Consider the following 13,899-nt stretch of genomic DNA (forward strand, 5'->3'; position numbering starts at 1 on the left):
GTGTTGATAAAAATCATAAGCAAGTAGGTGTGTGTATTAGCAGGTAATGCAAGTTTTAACACTTCCCTGCAGCTAAGAGGAAGGAAAAAAAAATCAAGCCTCCCACCAGTTTCTTGGTAGGTTTGGGGCAGAGTTAAGAAACTCATTTGGTGTTGCCATGTGGAACCACCTCCAGTTAAAACACTGTTCTTCTCTTATATAAGAGAGCTGTGAACAGGATGAAGCCGTAGCCAGCTATGAATACACAAATGCATCTGATTTTCTCCAGTGAGTAAACAAGCTAAAAAATCCCACTAAACAAAGCCAAGCACTAAGCCTGTTCCCCTGCCTACCTGATAGTGGCCTTTGGTCTGTGTCCATGAGGCCAGCACAGCAGACTAATTTAGTAATTTTTAATTATATTTATCATCACCATGCTGAAATTCCAGGATCAAAACCATAACAAGCAAATACTTCCCTTCACCCGTCAGAAGGCTCCAAAAGTCTCCAGGAACAAGGCAGATAATTGCCTTTCAAACAGATGAAAAAAACCACAGAGAAAATTGACAAAATTAAGGCTCTAAAGGCACAAATTGTGGGATTGGAGAGCCCCTCACAAAAGGCATCTCCATGGCTTAGTCAAAGCAGCTTAGGCTGGTGCAGACCAGGCTTAATGAGCTTATTAGTCATAAGGCTGAATATCTCCATCAGAAAGTCAAGTGCAAACAAGAATTTGATGGCAAACCTGGAAGCTCTCAGAAACAGAGCCATACACTGCAAGAGGAGAAATTATAAAGGAGAACAAGAAGAGAAGATAAAAGACACAGCACTAATAATGTTTTTTTGCATTCCTTGTCAAGCATTGTTTTTTAACAATTAAGTCACTTGAATGATAAACGTAATGTAGAAAGAGATAAAAAATACCAAGTCCAAGTCACCAAGAAATCCTCCAGTTTTACCAGTGTTTCCATGGTTCTAAGGATGCTTTTATAGTAAATTACATGTATTTGCTATAATAACACATAGAACAGTGAGTCCTTGGGGGACTCTAGCTCCATTATACTTGGAAGTAGCTATCCATAGTTGCATCTGCTTTTAAAAAAGGTAAATTTATCATTCAGAGTCATTTGTCCTGGCAGCCATGGAAGCTTAAATCCCACAGAGCTCACAGAGCAGTCCCAGCATGTCTGCTGTCCTGCAATCCATCCTTGCCTGTGGAGCTGCACTTCACCAAAGACACACAAATAAGCATGAATTGCCAACAGTTTATGGTTACTGGGGGCTGACTGGACAATGTCCCAGCATACTGCAGTTCTTATTTTTTGAGACTTTAAGAGTTTGCCTTGTAGCAGATTGCATTTATCTGTATTGACTGCCACAGATGTCAGGTGGATGTCAGAACTGTGCCAAGACCCTGCATGAGAGGGGCTCTTCCCTGTGGGCAGGTCAGAACCTTTCTGAAGAGAAGGGCATCCTTCTTCTCTTTCTGCCTCTTGGGAATCCCCAGCATGACCCTTTCACTTCCTGTGACAGCATCATTTAATACTGCAAGTAATCTTGTGAAGTCTTCTTCAGACTCAGGAACATGAATGCTTTGGGAGATGCAGACTAAGATTAAACATCAATTATTCAGTTCTAGTCTTACAAACTAACAGCACTACAAGGTTACTATTATAAACTCTCTTCTCTTCCCCAGTTCAGCATGAAGATGAATAACTTTTACAGTTCACACCATTTCATTTGTGCAGCAAGGGTATTTACAGGCATAAGAGGATTTATTGCCTGATTTTATTCTGTGGTTATAATAAATTACTCTATAGCAGGATACAGTGTGGGCTCCCCCCTTCATTTTTGGGGCATTCAGACACGCCAGTTAATGAGTCAGGATACTTCGTATGATTGTCCTCATAATATATGCTAAAATTCAGCTCTGGTGTTAAAAAAAAACCAAAAAATAAAAGCAGCTTCATGGAGCATATCAGTAATTTAAAATTACCATAAAGCAGAAAAAGTGATAATACTTTCATCATGCATAAAAGGTTTAAGCTGCACTTTTCAAAGCAAGAGTCAAAAGAAAGTCCAAGCCATAGACAATGCAACAATGGGAACTATGGAACAATCTCAGACCTTCCAAGAGAACAGAATGTGTGAATCTGTCCAAGCCATCATGCACAGGCACCTCCAGGCACAGCCACTGCAGTGCACTCCCAATAGGTATGTCCCAGGTTTGTGCTACCTGGCACTGAAGTTAAAGGGACTTTTCTTTGAGAGTTTTACTGTTTATTAAAGCAGCTTTGACATCCCAACACACACCCTGGCAGTACTGCTGGTGAGCCCCTGCAGTTTGGTGCCATTCACGCCGACTGTAAAATGGCAAAGCATTAGATTGGCTGTGTATATTCTAAAAACGGCCTTTACTCTGAAAAGTTATTCATCTAACAGTGTTCAGATATATCCACACGTGTGAAGAGCTGATCATAAGGCAATAAAGACAAAAGAAATTGTTGGAATTCTGCAGTGATGCTGCTGATCACTCACAAGGTCATTCAGAAGTGGCAACTGGTCACGATTTTTAATGTCACTTTCAGAACTGAATACAAATATATGAGCCAGGTGTCACTTTGCATCTCATATTTCCTGATAAATTGGAACAGATAATTGTCTCTGCTCTGGGAAAACACGCCACCAACAGCTTCTTATAAATAAAGGCTTTTCCAGCAAGTAGGCAGGACAAGATTGAAAACCCTCATCAGTTGTTTCTGATGACACAGAAAAGAGCAGTAAAATGAACCTTTTCACTACTTTATCTCTAATCAGGGAAGTACATTTTAAAAATCTCAGAATTATTCCTAATTGATGAAACATTCAAAGGTGAAGTGGCACAAATATATCCTCAGGGGAACAAGCAATCCTGTAAGCTCTCTCCATATTCGTAAATACACATGATCAAATTATTTTATTTTAATTATTTGATCAGGTTAAAACCAATGTGCCTCTTAACCTAGTGCTGATGCTTTCCTAAGATCAGGCTTTAAAAATCCAATTCATCAGTACTGGCATCAATTTCACTCACATGCACAGATATGGGTGAAGTTAAATTAAGCAAGAAGTATTTTCACCAGAGCTCAGGCTGAGCCTGAAGAGATGTGTGAGTAGCTCTGTGCAACTCCTCCAGTACAAAACTTAAGTACCCAATACCCAGCAGAGCAGTCACCACCATGCAAACAGGACACTTACCTTGCATGTCAGAGAACACTGTTCAGGGCTTTAAACATATCTAAGTCTGAAACTCAAGCAGCCTCCAGGCCCTGGGCTGTTCTCAGCTGGGGCTCTGATCTTCCCTTGGAGCTCTTCCACTCCATACCAAACCATTTCATGTTAAGCCACAGGAGTGCCATACTCAGTGGCTCATAGGGACAGGTGATTGTCACCCAGTGAGTGTTTAAACAATGCAGAATAGCTCCAAATGAGAGTGAGAGATCACCCCCAGCACCAGCCTGCATAATGTGTGAGTTACTCCTCGGGATGTAGAAGTCCAATTCCTTTGTCATTCAGAGCAGAGATCTGAACCTGGGACTTCCACACTCAACATGTATCATGTTTCTTTCTGGCCAGAAATTCTACCTCAGAGGTTCTGTAAAACCTCACACTTTCCTTTAGGGACTCTCTTTTGCAAAATCATACAGCTCTGCAAAAGATATAGGAAGGCTTATATTTAGAGAAATTATTAGAAGTTTCCTCTTTAGAGAGAAAACTTGAGGACTGGTGAAATAGTGACAGTCAATTTTTAAAATGTGCATTTCAGTGTTATTTTTGCTACTCTCCTCTCATTTGAGCCTCTACTCTGAAACACACACAAGTACTTTATAAATTCAAGCTCGCTTGAAGCCACGTAATTTACATTTCCTCTCCAAAACACTTTAAAATTGGCCACAAACTTCCAGAAAACAGCCAAGTGTGGTTCCATTTCACACTGCCAAATGCAGGGTTACTTTAACATCCAGGGAAGTGTCATGCCAGCCAGGTACGTGCACTGGCCTCACAGCCCCTGAGACTGACTGAGGAGAAGCAACAGCCTTGAGCAAAGCTGGAGCCTGCAAGCAGCAGGAAGAAGGAATTCCAATGGAAGCAGAAGCAGCACACATGCAATTGCTTCAAGGACATGGCATGCTGGTTAAGAGTTGTGATTCTTCTTCCTCAGGCTTCACCAGAGTGAATACAAGGATTTGCAAAATACTAAGAAGTTGAAATAAAGATACACAACATGCAATCGCTTTTCATTTACTCACTATATCCAAGGGAGTTTTGCTTCCAATCTAATTAAAAATGTCAATCAGAATGAGAATAATTAAAGACAGAAACACCCAAGTGTAATGGTAATCTGAAAATGTTTCTTGGTTTATTTTTCCTGTACAATAACTGCATTGCAAGCAGTGCATGAACAGAACCATGGACCAGACCCTATGTGCCCCATCCTGCACTGTCCACACCCAGCAGAAATACTCCTGAAGCAATGACCCCACAGCCACTGTGGATGGATATCAGGTACATTAATTCATAAGGCAGGAAGGAAGAGGGGAGAATAATGACAGTGTTTAAGATCCATCTCCTCAATTGACAAAACACAGATCAACAGATATAGAATACACACACACACAGTGGGAGGCTTTGCTTAATGAAGTGAGATTGCTTTGCAAATCTACAAATACCAATAAACCAGTGACAGTTTCTGTTTGAAAGTCTGCTCATGCAGGCAAACATCTTGCCTTGGATAAATAAACCTGACTGCACCCCTAAAATCCCAGTGACCACAGCTCTGAGAGCCTAATACTCTAATGCAATGCGCCTTGATCAGATGTCCTTTTCTTTGGATTCAGTAGATTTGAGGGAGCCAGATATTCTTCACACATAACATTTAAACACCACACACACAGATACACAGAAAGGTATTTCAGGGAATGGCAGAAGTCCACAATCTCTTTCCTAACTGAAGGAAAAATGTCTCCTGAAGTTCTGCAGTGGCCTTGCTGTTCTCTGTCAAAAGTGTGTCTTGCTTCTCCACCCCAGGAAAATAAAAACACAGACTAAAAAAGACAAGATGTGTCAGAGAGACAGAAAATAAACGCCAGAGATGCTAAGCAATACTCTATCCTAAAAGGCAAAGTGCCAGCAGGGTGCCAGGGCAAACAGTAAATTCCTGCCCTTGTTGATTTCCTAAGCAGCATTAGCTTTTTAGAAAACATTTTTAGAATCCAAATTATCTGCTTTCCAAAACATAAAATCTAAGACAAATTGCACTTCTATAAATTAACTTATACCAGTGTATCTAGCCTATATGGGCTCCTACTGATTATTTAAACAGTGGGTCTGGGTACATATTGCACAAATGCTGACATCAAAGCTCAACCAATTAAATCAGTCTACTGTGATTTGGGGGATTCTACAACTGACAGACAAATTAGGTGTATTAAAGTTCTTTTTGAGCATTAAGTTCCTAAGTTCTTCTCCTTTTTAGAACCACTTAGGTTAATGACTTTGTGCTTCTCTGCTCCACATGGAAAAGCTCTCATAGACACAGGTAGAAAGTAATTCCTCACACAAAACACTGCTGCACCTGGCTCAGACAACATGATCCCTTTAAGAAAGAGGGTGTTGGTTGTGGAGACAGACAGGCAACTACGAAGGAGAAAACCCAGCTTGTTTCCCCTGAATAGAGAGATCTGGGTCAGAAGGCCGCCCAGGGGCTGCCACTGGACGAGCATTGGAGCCAGATCCCCATGTGGAAAAAGCTTTTTACCACCTATCCCAGCCCTGCTGTGAGTCACTTATCAGTAATTACCAGGTCCTGCTCTCAGATGGATGAATGAACACATTTGTGTTGGTAGGAGACAGGTAATTAGCAGCAGCCACACTGGAGATTTATGGAGTCAGTGATTGCAGTTTCTCCCCAGGTTAAGGAGCCAAGTGTTTGAAGGCATGGCTTATCTGCCTTGCAGGGCAGAGCTGCTCTGATAAAGGTGCTGCCCAGCTCTCCATTCCCAGTGTGTGCTGGCCACACACCTCCCTCAGCCCCTGCTCCCCAGCACACACAGAGGGGTTTGCCTTTTCTGCTGGGCACAGCTTTTGGTTTAACCATGCTCTCCTCCCGTCCCTAAATGATTTAGCCCCTGTGACAATTCCATTTCTGTTAGTCAAAGAGGGAATTACATTTGCTGATGGAATAAAGAGAAGAGCAGATTAAAATAAAAAGTATCCATAATTTCTTATAGTCAGAGGAGAGATTCCACTGGAGGAGACAGGCATTTCATTCTGTTTGGTCTAGCACTGCACAGAAACCTGGTTTTATCAACACAAAGTGCTTGACTGTCTCTCCAGGTAGAATTCTAATGTGAAATTACAATTTAAATTCCACTCTTTTTACACCAATAAAGCTCTTGTGATAAGAGATCATTTCAATGTAAAAAAACCCACAATATTTTTCCTTTTTTCAAAGGATTTTGGTGATGGGGTCAGCACTAAAATACCAGGTAGCAGTGATGACCAGTGCCACTGACTGCCAACAGCAAAGTCAGCCCCAGCCTAAACAAACCTGAGGTTATTTCTGGAAGCAGGAAGGCAGGTGGGAGTTCCAGTGGCTTGCAAGCACACATGCCCACCACTCAGCCTTTATGAATGGCTCCCTACAGATGGAGAGACAGCTGAGGAATCAGCTTCCACTCTTCTCTTTTAGCAACATCACATCATTCATTGCAGGGCAACTACCCCACTAATACTCCAGATAACCTAAAGGTCCTCCAGGAAAAAGCTTCTCTTGTTGAGCTCTTGTTGAACACACAGAACATAAATTTGGTTTGGGTCAAAGATATGTCCTTTTCACTCTTAATCCTTATTTCTCCCAATACCTCCCCACAAAGATATGCAGCTAAGTTCCATCCAAGGTATTGGACTCATGGGAAACACAAAAGTCAAAGAATGAAAATATGTTTCTATAGATAAACCAGTCCTTCCCTAACTGCATTCAAATGTGTAAATATTTTATAATGCTGAGAAACTGTGGTGCTTAGAGCACAGACCAAATTGCCCAGTGAAGGAAACTCCACTGGATAACACACCTTTTTCTGTGGACCTACTTTTAAAAGTGAACATTTCTTTAGAAAGAAGTTCTCTTAAATACCTACTAAAAACCTGTGGGGGAGGGGGGAAGGCAAATAAAAAATAATCTTACAAGGTCTTTTACAAACTTGGCATATTCTGGAACACCAAAATAATTCCCTAACATTTTGCTGAAGTCAGGTATTGTGTGTGTAGAGAAATATTAGTAATCATGATTAATAGAAAAACAAGATTATTGCTGCACCCATCTTGACTTAGTTTTGACCACAATTAAAGTTCCATATTTTATATGAACTCTTTCCTCTAACAAGTTTTAGGCCCATAAAGAACTGTCTTGTTCTAGGCAAGAAGATTCCTAGATATTTTCATTTATCAGCTATCAATAATAAACAAAAATATTTACCCAGGGAATAAATTAGTAAAATAACAGCTAATACAGCACTGAAAAATAATGGTTTATTTACATAATGCCACCTGACTTTGCTTTCAGCCCTTTTGCCATCCTGAATCCCAGCATAGCAATGAAATCAGTGTAATGGTGGTGCCTGTATCAACTAGTTAGAGTTATCAAATGTAAAGTTGTTAAACTCAGGACCTGGTAACTCATGACAAAAAAACTGAGTCAACTTCTTCTGACAGTGGGTGCAAAGATGACAGATCCTGGTCCTGCTGCTGGATGAGCACAAATGCTTTCTGACACATTTACCCTTTGTATTCCAGAGAGAAAATGACATGCCTGTTTACCCTCCAAACACCAATGGAAAAATCCTGGCACCCCAGCACAAAACACTGATCCTGTGCATGCAGAGGACTAAAATTTATGGCAGTTGTTTTTCACCACTGTACACAGAACAGCTGTGTGACTCTAACTCTGTAAATGATGCTTGACCTTGGTTTTCCATACAGCAGCTTTAGTCACAAATACAGGAAGACTGACAGGGAAGAACTTGGAGTTTTTCTGCCTGAATACAGAACATTTGCTGCCCAGCTGTCTCTGGCCCACCAGATTAAAAGAAAACCCAACATCTCTGACATGCTTTGCATTCCCAGCTCTTCCTTTTGTCTGCCCAGGTTAAGCAATGCCAGGATTTGACAGCAGATCATTGCCTGCAACCGAGATGTGCAGAAAATGTGCCCAGCCACAAGCACAAGAGAAGAGAGGGGGCCTTGCTCTGTGCCCGGTCTGTGCCTCACAGCACACAGGGACTGACAGGGAGGCTGAAAGAGAATCCCCAGTGAAGATGCTGCCCCTCCAGCCCCACAGGCACCAGAGACCAGTGCCAGGAGAAGGCAAGGCCAAACTCACTGCCACAGGCAACAAGGAGCAGTGCTATTTAAAGCGTCCTAAATATACATGCTTGCAGGTGGGAGCTGAAAAAGCTCAACACCCCACCTGAAATTCTGCCCCAGGCCTGCCCTGGCAGAGCTACTGCCCCAGGTTCCCAAGCTGCTGGAACCAGCTGCAGCATTTTCCTGTTGTGGCACGTGTGGTGTGAAAGCAGCATGTGCTGTGCAGAGCTCCTTCTCAATAACCAAATACTTGACTCTTCAACACAGAGAGAGAGAACCAAACAACACGTAACACTTAACGACACACAGTGTTCTCACTAAAGCATGAATAGCTATACAATTTTCCAATTGGAGCTTAGTTTTTGGAAGCGATTTAAGTCAATTTATATGTAATACATACTACCTACTATATAGCATATATAATGTATATAGTAATAATACATGTAATATATATAATATATATAATCTTGAATCATGCTGTATATCAAGCAGTTAACTCTCACCTTTATGACACTTTAACAAGTCAGACACATCTATAAATCCATTCTATATACATCTCCCAAATCCAATGTTTGGCTAAAAATTGTTGGCAACTTAGAAGGTGCAATTGCTAATCACTCAGACCCAGAATATTAAAAAAGGAATTAAAAAAAATTCAAAAAACCCCAAAATTCTCAGCTGCTTTGCTTATAAGGTTGATTGATCTTGATTATGGTAACTTTATCAGTGTTGCCATTGTTGTGCCAGAGACAAAAAAGGAACTGCAGATATGAAGCAAATGTTATTTACTCTCTCAATATGCAGGTCAGATAAAGTACCCAGTGGATCAGGCACATTCACTGTCATTTACCAGCAACTGTCCCTTACTCCTGGAACTTAGGCATACACTGGGAATATTTTGATCACACTCAAAATTAATTTGTGCATACATTAACTCCACTCAAAGACAACCCTTAAGCACCAGGTTGTTGAATTAGGACTTGATTATCAAGATAAACATTTTTAAGATACCTCTGGGTGCAAATATTTGAATTTACTGCCCATATCGCAGGTTTCCACGGATTTCTTGCTGCCCAAAGAGCTCCAGTAGTGGCCATGGGGGGAGCTGCCCATCCTGGCACAGGCACATTCCCTACCAGCAGACAGGGAAGCCCCAAGGCAGGCACTCACCAGCTCCAGGCACTGCCGGTGCCCGTAGGCAGCCGCGTAGTGCACGGTGTTGTAGCCCTCCTTGTCCTGGATGGAGGGGTTGGCATCGTTCTGGAGAAGGAACTCGAGACACCTGTGGACAATTCACTGGGTAAATGTGGGCTCACAAGGTTTAACAGCTCATCCCTCGCTGCAGCTGCAAGTGGCACTGAACACTGGCAGTGAATCCTGTACTTCGAGCAGCAAATCATTTTTCACCAACAGCTTCTCACATTCACCATGCTTTTAAACAGAAAATCCCCACTTGTCTTTGAAGATCAACTTCATGGAAAAGATCTTCAACCTAACTCTTGTGGCTACTCTAGATTACAAAATTGATTTTCTGTTACAAAACCTGAAATTGTCTGTGCACATGACATAAACAGCCTAGAACTGCTACTCCTCACACAAAAACTCAGATATCAAACAATCAGCCTCCAAACATGCACTAGGGCAGGCTGGAAAAAAAAGATTTAATTAAGTTACATTAACATATTCTCTTCATTGGCTTTTTTTTCAATAATGTTTTTCAAAAGATCCCTTTTGCTCTTTCTAGCTCTTGCCACTTTCTCTTATACCATCAAGATACTGTCATTTTGTTATTAGTACTTCCTTGCCTAGCCTCTAATCTGGAGTGAATGTAAGGCCATTATATAATAAAGGGGATTTAAAAAAAAAAAAACATTAAGCAGATAGATGAAAATGTTAATCCAAGTGAATGCATTGAGAAAGCCATTAGCTACTTCTTTTTGCAACATACAGACTGTGCTGTGCGTGACACTAAAGACACTACGTGACACTAAATCACATGATATTAAAGAATTATAAAATTACTGAAGCTGTACATCTTCCATTAAAAACAGCAACAAGCACAAAAACAGAAATACCAGGGCATATGTGCACAGAGAAAAGAATGGAGCTTTTTCCTTTAGGTTAGCCCTCATTAAAGCCAAGCACTGTTTTTAGCAGAGCAAAGAACAAGCAAGAGCAGAGTGTAAGGCTGCAAGCCAAAGCCATGGCATTCTCCAGGAATGAAGTCTAACTGCATTTGTGACACCAAACTTACAATGCAGCTTCTTTTTCCTTCATCTCAGTGGCTCTTTCAAGTTCTTCAGCATTTTCATGGGAGTTACCTAAAATATTCTTTCTTCTTAGCACAGAGGACAGAAAAATGCAACTTATTCTCAAAATACCACACCGGTGATTTTGATGCACTCTGCTCCCACCCCCAACCTCCTCTTCAAGGAGCTGACTTCCTCCAGCCAGCAATGAGGATTACACAAGTTGTTGCAGCAATGTTGTGCACTTTTTTCCTTTCCAGAGTAACTCAGGAATACTACACCTTGCTTCCTCCTGCAGTAAGCTGCTAGTTCTCTAGCATTTAGGATTTAGAGCAACTTTAATCACTGATACTAAATCACTGTCTCGAGTCTGCATTAGCTGACTGGCCTCACTTTCTGTCAAATATCTTGGCAATACTATGTGATCTCAGTCAGGTTCTTCTCCCTGCTCATTAACTACCCACATCCAGAGTTAATGATGAATATTTTTTGGAATGAGATCGCCTGACCTTGCAAGTTTTTTGACATTCAGCAGGAAAAAAAAAAAAGAAGATTTGCTGACCTATAAAATCATGGTCTGCAAATAGCATTTGATCTATGTAATAAGGCTTCTTCCAGAACATCTCAAACTGAAAAATTTAACGAGAAGACAGCATCACCACATCAGAATCAATTTAGGTTTGGATTGTGAGGACAAATAAAAGCCATATACTTCTTCCAAATTTCAGGATGTGACTAAAATAAGTTGTTTTTTTTTTAAATGAGGGATAAAAGTAGAAACATCCTGAAGTTAACCAAGAGCTTGTTTAAATGCAGGAACCTCACCTACCAAGAACCAAAAGCTGAAAAACACACACTGAATCATCATTCTCAACCCCCCCCAAGTAACACCTCACCCTGGTAAGACAGAATTAGAAACAGGCAGTGGTGAAAGCCTTCCTACAACGCTGCTTTTCATGCCAAGCACAGACCTCTGAGGACTCTGCCTCCTTCTCCCCAGCACTGTTCAGGTTTGAGGGTGATGGGGAAGGCATTTTTTATATCAGTATTATCACAGAAAATGATGAAGAAGCTCTTGAGGCTCTGATGTGGCATTCAGAACTCTGCCCTACAGTTAAACTAAACTTCCCTTGCCATGGCACTGAGGTGGTGTTCTGCTGGGAGAGATGCAGCTGTACTTTCACCAGACCTCACTATACAAGAAAGCAAAAACTAGATCCTTAGTGTCTAGAGACACTGTGAGATGGAAAAACATAGGATGAACTAAAAATAAATACAGGTTGCTAACAATTTTGAAGAGAGAGAACAGGATAATTGAGTCTGGTTTATACAGTGTGTTATAAGGAACATTGGCAGAATGTTCCACTATCTGGGAATTAAAATTGCAGCCAGTAACCACAGCATTTCTAAGTCTTGCAGCTCCTTCTCACAAGAACACCACTGCATTCTGACAAAGGCTATTCCTCAGACATCTCTCTAAAAAGGCAACCTGTTTGGACAGGGTGAGCATTTTTATCTGCTCTGACAGTGGAGTGAGACTGACAGTTAGATCCATCCCACCTTTCCCACCAATCTGTCAGAATGCCAAATGTCTGTCATTGAAAACCTCTCCTCCTGCTGTCTCTTGCTCTATCCCTTCTGATGGACTTGCAAAGCAAATGCAGAAAATTCTCTGAGCTTAATCTTGTGAGGAAACCACAGAGAGGAAAACAGAGGACACAATACTGTGAAAACAGCTCTGTAGGGCAAGCTGGCTGCAGAATTGTGTGCTCCTTCAGAGGTAAACTGTGGAGCTGAAATGCCACATCATCTGGGGGCTTGGCTTCCAGGCACAGCAACTCTCTGTGGAGCTATGCACACATCTGAGAGAAATTCCTGTGCTAGTGGGATCATTCTTTTGGCTCAAACAGCAGAGCACCATGAAGAGACTGAAATGACACTGATTTAGTGAAACACTTGAGGCAGGAATTCCCCAGAGCTCTCTTACTTTCTGTCCATGTCAGAAGCAGCAGCGTAGTGCAAAGGGGTGCGTCCCCAGTCGTCTGTTTCATTAATATTGGCTCCTGTTGTCACCAGGGTCTCAATGCAGTGGAAATGACAATTTGCAGCTGCATAGTGCAAAGGTGTCCTGGAACATAAGTGGCAATTTGTTACCTCATACTGCAACATGTACTGAGGAGGACAAAGATAATCTTCATTGCTGTGTTCCTACAGATTTCCATCAGTCAATATCAGCACTTTAATTCACGGAAATTTAACAAAATATTGCATTAACAGGAAGTTCTGGTGCTGCTACAAAGCCTGATAGGACACAGAGCATCAATCTGTGTCTTGCAAACAGCCCAGTGCCTGTGGGAGCCTCTGCTGCGGCTCTGCAGACACGCTGCCTCTCCCAGCTGGGAGGCAGAGCACAGCACCGTGTCCATCACAGCATCTTGCTCAGCTGGCATGGCAACACCCATAGCAACGCTTTCCAGGGGGGAAAACCCTCCAGGAAGCACATCCAGTGGCAGCTGTCCTGCCATCATAGCTCAGGTGCTGTCTTGGGCACACCTGCACAAGAATTTAGGCAGTAAGGAAAAAAGAAAAGCTGTGATTTTTTAAAAAGAAAAACTCAAGAGAGTGGGATAGGTATAATGGATTTAATGAAGCCTGCACCTGTGTGGCTGGCACAAAACTGCAGCAGCAAGGGTTCTGCAGAGAAGGCCAAACTACCTGATTTTGCTGCCATTTTTCATAGAACATATGATTTTCAGTCAGAGGTGGCCTTTCTTCCTTGCCTGATAGAGTCTTTCTTTTTTAAAAGAGCTGTGTAATTTACCTACCTTCCACATTTGTCCTTCTTATTAAAATCTGCTCCACTGCTTTGCAAGAGTTTTATACATTCTACATTACTGGAAAGAGAAGTAAAGAAAACAAAAGGTGAATAAAGCAAAAGCTTACACCTCCATTGTCCGCTGTCCCCCAAAAGGAAAAAGTTACTCTAGTTATTTTTGTATTATTTGCTGTGCAAAAACTATAACTTGAAATTCAATCTAACAGAAAGGGAAGCTCTAAAAAGAAATTATTTTCTTTTTTTTTTACTAGAAAACCTCAAACTTCTCTTCTGAAGAAGAAAAGAATTAATTTTCCAAAGAGAGCACAGTAAATGTGATCAGCATGTTTGGAAATTTTCAATGGCAGCTGTCCTGCAGTGCACCCATTCTGACCTGGTATTTTATAAGGGAGCTTTAAAATAAAGTTGTTGCTAGCTTATGAAATGCCAGTC

The 13,899-nt window shown here is 41.4% G+C and overlaps 1 protein-coding gene across 2 annotated transcripts in view; it reads right to left on the reverse strand.

Annotated features, from left to right (window-relative positions):
• Positions 1-13,899, reverse strand: part of ANKRD44 (ankyrin repeat domain 44) — a 131,229-nt gene that overhangs the window by 21,887 nt on the left and 95,443 nt on the right. Inside the window, exons 13-17 of one of the 2 annotated variants that reach the window (XM_059475567.1) lie at positions 13,457-13,525; positions 12,619-12,759; positions 10,637-10,720; positions 9,553-9,664; positions 4,269-4,295 (exon numbers count right to left, since the gene is read on the reverse strand). In XM_059475567.1, coding sequence (XP_059331550.1) covers positions 4,269-4,295; positions 9,553-9,664; positions 10,637-10,720; positions 12,619-12,759; positions 13,457-13,525 — 433 coding nt within the window. The remainder of the gene's footprint in view (positions 1-4,268; positions 4,296-9,552; positions 9,665-10,636; positions 10,721-12,618; positions 12,760-13,456; positions 13,526-13,899) is intronic. The other variant, XM_059475568.1, reaches the window with a different exon arrangement.

This window comes from Ammospiza nelsoni, chromosome 7 (assembly GCF_027579445.1).
Source record: "Ammospiza nelsoni isolate bAmmNel1 chromosome 7, bAmmNel1.pri, whole genome shotgun sequence".
Classification (NCBI taxonomy): Eukaryota; Metazoa; Chordata; class Aves; order Passeriformes; family Passerellidae; genus Ammospiza; species Ammospiza nelsoni.